We start from the raw sequence: 7,704 nt of genomic DNA, 5'->3' as shown, positions 1-7,704 counted from the left end.
GTCTCTCTTCCTACCCTCGATCCTAAGAGGCCATCTTGTGAGCACAGCCCAGACGGGCCTTGAGAATAGGAGAGCCTCTACCAGCAGTGCCCTCAGTCAGCAGTGTGGGGCTGTTGAGTCATGGCAGTACCGGTTCTAGACGAGAACTTCACCTCGTAGTTTAACCCTCGCATTGTACAGATGGGGAAACGGAGGTTCAGAGAGCTGCAGTGTTCTGACCAAGGTCACACAGCGAGTCAGTGACAGAGGCTCTAGAATACAGAAGTAGATTCCACAGACAGTCAGTTGGACTAAGGATCTTTTGAGATATAATAAATAATCCGAGTTAGCAGAAGACTTGATAACTTTCTGTGAGCTCCGAGGTATGTGTGTGTGCGTACGTGCGTGCGCACATGCATGTGTGTGTATCAGAGAGAGACTATTTTGTAATAATAGTAATAATTATAATGGCTACCATTTTTAAGTGTCTACCATATCCCAGGCCTTGGGCCAGAGGCGCATTTACTCCCCATGACAATTATAAGAAGAAAAAGTATAATGGTGCCTACTTTACAGAAACTGACACTAGAAGGTCTTCTGACTTGTCCAAGGCAACGGATAGTAAGTTGTGGTACCAAGGTTTGAATCCAGATTAGGTTAACACTAACATTCATACATTTGCCTACTACACTGTGTCGTATCTATGTGTCCCATTAACTTTTGTATCCCCAGGGCCTGGCATAGTGCCCCCAGGAGTGGGAGAACTAGGGGAGCATTGCCCAACGTCTCAGCTCAGAATCCAGGTCTAAATAGCATTTTTGCATTTGACCTTTTACCCTCCATCTCCACTAACAAGGCTAAGGAGCCTGGGGCCCCTACAATGCTCAGGGCTCAGATGGACACCTGAAATGGTTTCCTTATCAGCCTGGCGACATCTCCCAGGCCAACCTCTCCTATTTCTTCTCTGGCCTTTACTCTGTTGGCCTAGCAGTCTTGCTCGGGACAGGAATGACCGGTATCAAGCTTCCCGGTCTCTGGCCAAGCTTCCTGCTTATGCCATTGAAGCTGGGAGGGGCCGAGGAAATGCTCGTGAGGCCACGCCCACTAGGGAAGGTATAAATGGGGGCGGCTGGGCCAGCAGAGCCACCCCTGCCCTCACCATGACGTTCAGTGGTCTCTTCCCCTTCGTGCTTCTTGCCCTGGGAACCCTGGCACCTTGGGCTGTGGAAGGTGCTGGAAATGGTGAGTTGGAGTCACCCTGGTATGATCCTGGCTGCAGGGTCAGAGACGGGGGCTCGTAGTGGTGTGGGGATGGCCCCTTCTCTAGACTCTAATCTCTCAGCTTAGTTTCAGGAGACGTCCCTGGGGGTGTGTTCATGTCCATCTGGGCTCCAAGGTCTCTGTGCAAGCTTCTGAGCATCTGGAAATGCTTCTTTTCCTCAGCCATCTGTCAGCCCAGGTCTCACTGCCTTTCTATTCTTATTCCTCTCTCTCTCTTTCTCTCTGCCTCATTTCCCGGTCAGTGGCTCTCCAATCATCAGTCTGACTCTTGCTCGTTCTTCCCGTTAATCTCTGTTTTCCTGTCTTTGGCTCTAGCTCTTCACCTGCTCTGTCGGTTCTATTTATCTCTGTTTATTTCCCTCCATCTCCATCATGCTCAGCCTGCCTCTCTGCCTGTGTGGAGCCTTGCTTCACCCTGGGGAAAGAAACCTTGGCTGGGAAGCCTATGCCTTCCTCCTGACCACGTGTGTCATTTCATCAAGCCTGTCACTCTTCATGGAGATCAGACAGGGACTTCACTTTGGACTTTGTGGATGGTCCCCTGAGTGAGGGTCACTCCTGGAAAGCGGTGCTTTGTCCAGGAGCCGTGATGGTTACTCAACACCCAGCCTCCTCCAAAACTCTTGAACTTCTCTTCCAAAGCTTTGAAAGCTGGAGACTGCCCTCCTAGAAAACCTGCCCAGTGCCTTAAATATGAGAAACCCAAGTGCAGCATTGACCGTCCGTGTCCAGAGAAGAAGAAATGTTGCCCTGATGCTTGCGGAATGACATGCCTGGATCCTGTCAACATCTTGAACCCAGGTGAGGAGGTGAGAGAGCCACCAGCCATGCAGCACTGGACAACTGGCCACCTGCATTGACTGGGGGCCCAATGTCAGAAGAGAGCCAGAGCCTACCTTGAGGGGGTATCCCGGCCTCAGGAGGGATGTTGTGGTCATGGGGATGGGAGGCTCAGGCTGGGGCAGGGCCTGGGGCAGGGGCTGGGGTCCAGAAGCAGGGGGCTAGTATGGAAGGTACAAGGTTTCTAACCCATGTCTCTACTCTCATCAGTTGAGGAGAAGCCTGGGAAGTGTCCAGTGTTCACCTACCAATGTGCGATGGTTAACCCCCCCAATCGATGTGAGACAGACAGCCAGTGCGTGGGTGAATTAAAGTGCTGCGAGGGCCCTTGTGGGAAAGAGTGCCTGCTCCCTGTGAAAGGTAAGGAGGGGCTGGGGCAGGGGCTGGGGTCCAGAAGCAGGGGGCTAGTATGGAAGGTACAAGGTTTCTAACCCATGTCTCTACTCTCATCAGTTGAGGAGAAGCCTGGGAAGTGTCCAGTGTTCACCTACCAATGTGCGATGGTTAACCCCCCCAATCGATGTGAGACAGACAGCCAGTGCGTGGGTGAATTAAAGTGCTGCGAGGGCCCTTGTGGGAAAGAGTGCCTGCTCCCTGTGAAAGGTAAGGAGGGGCTGGGGCAGGGGCTGGGGTCCAGAAGCAGGGGGCTAGTATGGAAGGTACAAGGTTTCTAACCCATGTCTCTACTCTCATCAGTTGAGGAGAAGCCTGGGATGTGTCCAGTGTCCCTCGCCCGATGTATGATGCTTAACCCCCCCAATCGATGTGAGACAGACAGCCAGTGCATGGGTGAATTAAAGTGCTGCGAGAGCTTTTGTGGGAAAGAGTGCCTGCTCCCTGTGAAAGGTAAGGAGGGGCTGGGGCAGGCTGACCTCCTTCCCTCCAGCTCTCTCAGTCTCAACCCTCTGGAGTTCCAGGCATATAAACAGGGGGACTCCTGATCTGGACCCCAAGGAAAGCCTCTGCCTGACTCCCTTGTCTTCCGAGAGCCCTGTTCCCCAGGCCTCAGGGCAAGGATTTCCATAGGATGGCTCATGGCTCTGATTATATCCCAGCCCTTCTGAATAAGGGCCCCAGGGCAAGTGACTCTGAGTCTCAGTTTCCTTATCTGTAAAATGGACGTAATGAACTTGAAAGTGCATTGTCAAAAGCACTGTGCACTAAGTATGTATTATTAAGGTTATTTCCAAGATGTTGTCTAGGGTCAAAGGCCAAAAGATCAGTGGATTTTGAGGATAATCTTGCTCAATGCTCCAACCTTAGAGTTTTCTAGTAAAATAGAGACTTGAAATCAGCCTCCCGATACCAAGACTCACACAACTATGTCAGCACCTTGCTATTTTCTCTATCTCAAGGGAATTCTTGGGGAGAGAATGTGGAGATGACTTGGCTGGTTCCTGTATTGAAGTCCTGATCTCATTTTCTCTCACAGCCTGATTCCTGCCACTTGGAAGTGGCTCTGGATTCCTACTCTGCGTGGTGTGGGAATTCCCTTCTACTCCCACGCTTGGATCACTGGGGCACTCCGTGGTGAAGCCTTGGTCCTATCACCAATATCTTCTTTGCAGAAAGGCTTGGCACCCAGTAGGCTGCCAGCAAATGCCTGTTGATTGGTCAGTATATAAATGAGCATATTTCTCTCTGTACATCCTGCTTCTGTGGTTCATTGGGGAATATCAGTTTGGTGGGAGATGATGAGGGAATGTCTGAATAAGAGGCCTCCCTCTTACAGATATGGAGTGGAAGGAAGAGGCTTAGGGGCTGGACAGACCAGAATTTACATCATGAGTCTGAAAAGCCTTGGCTCTGTCTGTGGTTTGGGACAAATGACTTTATCTCCTACATCTTAATCTCTCGCCCTGCAAAGTGATGATAAAAATCAACTTGTCACAGTGTTTGGTGTTTGGAGCATTGGGGTATCCAATGCAAAATGAAGAGCAATGTTACAGGGCCATAGCAGGTTCTCAGAAAATGGTGGATACTTTCCTTCTGTGGTGATCATGAGCCTCTTTCATTTCTCTTCTCTCCCAAGACACTATTGCTTCTATCTTAAAATAAGTGTTGAGCAGAACAACGTGTACCCGATTATCAGTCCCAAGGGAGGACTCCAAACACATATGTCTGTCCATTGTATGCTGGTATCAGAGTCTCCAAGGAAAGCACAGCATGGATGAAACAATGCTTCACTTACACAAGATGCTTCTATAGCGGGCTTCGATTTCCCATGGCTAGGGAGTCTCTCCTGGCACCTGATACCGGGCAATTTACATGTAGGCACTCCTCTCATGACACGGTAGAAGGACCCCATCCCTTCCCCACTGAGGGCAGATACAGCAGTGGGGTTAACCAGATGCCAGAGGGCACACACACAAAACAAAGGAGCATGCGTTGAGCTTAAAACAGGGAAAGATATTTCCACTCATGACAATCAGCCTGGCACAGGTTGTATGGGCTCCTTATGTCTTGGTAAGTAAGTATTCCAGGTCCAAGGCCCATTCTTTTGTAGTGGGGGATGCATGCATGAGACTGCCTTTCCCAACACTAGGAGTATTGTCATGGTAGGTCATTTTGATGACATGTTCTTGGCCAGAACCACAGGACAGTGATATGGTTCTTGACTCAGTGGCGTGGAAAGAGTAACAAGAACCGGAATTCCGAGAGCTAGAGCCAAGTAGGGAACTTTGCTCTATGGATTCTAAAGGAAACAGAGAACTTAATTAGGTTAACGATTAAAAAAAAGACAAAATAGGGCTTCCCTGGTGGCGCAGTGGTTGAGGGTCCGCCTGCCGATGCAGGGGATGCGGGTTCGTGTCCCAGTCCGGGAGGATCCCACACGCCGCGGAGCGGCTGGGCCCGTGAGCCATGGCCGCTGAGCCTGCGCGTCCAGAGCCTGTGTTCCGCAACGGGAGAGGCTACAACAGTGAGAGGCCAGAGTACCGCAAAAAAATAAATAAATAAAAAATAAAAAGGAGTATTTGCAATTAAAAAAAAAAAAGAGTACAGGAATGGAGGCTAGCCAGACCACATATCAAAATATTATTAATTATATTATTTTTACATTATAATAATAAATGTAGTATGATGTTGGTATAGGAATAAACAAATAGTCTAATGGAATAGAATAGAACATCTAAAAGGAAATCTGTGTATTTGTGGAAATTTGTTATATAAAAAGGAGGAATTTTTACAACTGGGTAGGGCAAAGCTCAAACTAGTAATGAAAACAATTGTTTTATTTTTTAAAGTTCACACTGACAACTTTTATTGAGGTTAATAGTAATTTTTAACATAGAGTATTAGGGTTCTACCCTAAAAGAAACAGAACTGGTAGGACCAGTAAGATAGATATATATATATATCACAAATGTATTCATAGCAATGTATATATGTGTGTATTTACTTATTTATGTTTATCATGAGGAATTAGCTCACACAGTTATGGAGGCTGAGAAATCCCATAATCTGCCGTATGTAAACTGAAGACCCAAGAAAGTCAGTGGTATAATGTAGTTCAAGTCCGAAGACCTAAGAACCTAAGAGCTGGGACTTCCCTGGTGGTCCAGTGGTACAGACTCCGCACTTCCACTGCAGGGGGCACGGGTTTGATCCCTGGTTGGGGAACTAAGATCCTACATGCCTCATGGCACAGCCAGAAAAAAACCCGTTAGAGCTGATGGTGTGAATTTTAGTCCAAGGGCAGGAGATAATGAGGTGAGATGTCCCAGCTCATGCAGAGAGGCAGGAGAAGAGGTGCAAATTCCTCCTCCCTTCACCTTTTGTTCTACTGGGCCCTCAACAGATTGGATGAGCCCACCACACTGGGAAGAGAAATTCACTTTACTGAGTCCACAGATTCAAATGTTAATCTCATCTGGACACATCCTCACAGGCAACCTAGAAATAATGTTTAACTCGAGCATTTCATGGCCAGTCAAGTTGACACATAAAATAAATGATTACAAGTCAACTCGGCACCTATATGAATCTTTTTAAACCATACTTAATCTTCAAGTAAAGACAATGACAGGGTCATAATTCTGCCAGACAGCGTACAATTATCCTGTATACAAACCAAAACACATTCATTCCTTCCCCAGAAGAGGAAGAAAAGCTCTAGAGTGATGTTTACTCTCCTCCTTCATATCCAGTAACAAATTCTATGACATAAAATTAACGATACATAAATACTATGATATAAGGTCAATACATCTTATGTTACATGATAAGATAATAAGAGAGGAAAGAAAATAAACACGCATACACATGTATTTATAGCAAAATAAGGAGGAAATGTCATGACTATTACAGTCCTCATTTCTGTAACTGGTCACATGGCTGTAGTTGGTATTTATAACTACCTTTTTCCACTGCCCATTCTATATTCCTTTGTCTTCAGCAAGCACTTCAGCTGGTCATCGTTCTTTACCTGATGGGGTGACCCAAACTTTCATTCCTGAAGGGTCTGGGCCATGAGTGGCCTTGCCTGGATTGGGTCATTGTTTTCTGATGACTTAATTGCAGAGTATGATAATATTACCAGGTCCCTAAGGGATCTCCTGTATTCCAGACATACTCTTCCTTACCTCCAGTGTGGAGTAGGAGTCCAATTTCCCCTTGGTAGTCATGATCAATCATCCCAGCCAACACTGTAACTCTCTTCTTTGACTGTTGATTCAGAGGCATGAGGTACCCAAAGCGGTAGGATGGTAGTTTAACTTCCAGTTCAATGGAATCATCGTTGTGTCTCCTGGTGGAAACATTTCTCCCTCCAGAACTAACCCCTCTAGGCCAAAAGTGCACAAAGTCAAGGGGACAAGTAGGCAAAAATTTGCTCATGGCTCCCTGGGGATAATAGTGGGTAGTACCCCTCCTGTCTCTACCTCTTGATTTTGGAACCCGTGAATCCTGGTTATGGGAGAAACAGCATCATATATTGGACACTGACTGAAAGCATAGACAGCCTTCTGAAAAACCTTGTCCCAGCCCTGCAAAGTATTGTCAAACAGCTGGCACTCTACCTGAGTCTTCGAAAGGCCATTCCACTGTTCTATAAAGCCAGCTGCTTCAGGATGGTGAGGAACCGGGTAAAACCAGTGAATTCCATGAGCATGGGCCCATTGCCACACTTCTTTTGCTGCGAAGTGAGTTCCTTGATCAGAGCAGTGTTGTAAGGAATACCATGACAGGTGGATAAGGTATCCTATAAGTACATGTTCGGTAGTTTTGGCAGAAACATTGTATACAGGGAAGGCAAATTCATATCCAGAGTGTCTATTCCCCTTCCATGATGGAAGTGGTCCAATGTAATCAACCTGCCACCAGGTAGCTGGCTGATCACCCCAGGGAACGGCTCTATATTGAGCATGAATGTTGGTCTCTGATGCTGATAGATCAGGCACTCAGCAGTAAACAGTGAATTATACTTCTATATCCCAGAAAGAAACAATTAAAGATGAAATTTTTATAGTAGTATAAAAAATCAAATAGCTATAAATAAAATTAAGAAAAGATGCGCAGAATCTTTATGTAGTAAATGGTAAAACTTTTTGAGAGAAATTAAAGAATATCTAAATAGAAAGAGATATAGCATATTCATAGATTGCA

At 46.6% G+C, this 7,704-nt stretch overlaps 1 protein-coding gene across 1 annotated transcript; it reads left to right on the top strand.

Annotated features, from left to right (window-relative positions):
- Positions 1-1,092: 1,092 nt before the first annotated feature.
- Positions 1,093-3,746, top strand: SLPI (secretory leukocyte peptidase inhibitor). Its single transcript, XM_067705189.1, has 5 exons — positions 1,093-1,221; positions 1,903-2,061; positions 2,311-2,460; positions 2,797-2,946; positions 3,533-3,746. Exons 1-5 carry the CDS (start codon positions 1,140-1,142, stop codon positions 3,535-3,537), a joined length of 546 nt encoding a protein of 181 aa, XP_067561290.1. The 5' UTR covers positions 1,093-1,139; the 3' UTR covers positions 3,538-3,746.
- Positions 3,747-7,704: the final 3,958 nt, after the last annotated feature.

The sequence above is a fragment of the Pseudorca crassidens genome, chromosome 15 (genome assembly GCF_039906515.1).
Source record: "Pseudorca crassidens isolate mPseCra1 chromosome 15, mPseCra1.hap1, whole genome shotgun sequence".
NCBI lineage: Eukaryota > Metazoa > Chordata > Mammalia > Artiodactyla > Delphinidae > Pseudorca > Pseudorca crassidens.
Note: the sequence above shows the minus strand (reverse complement) of the source record. Positions and strands in the feature narration are given on the sequence as shown.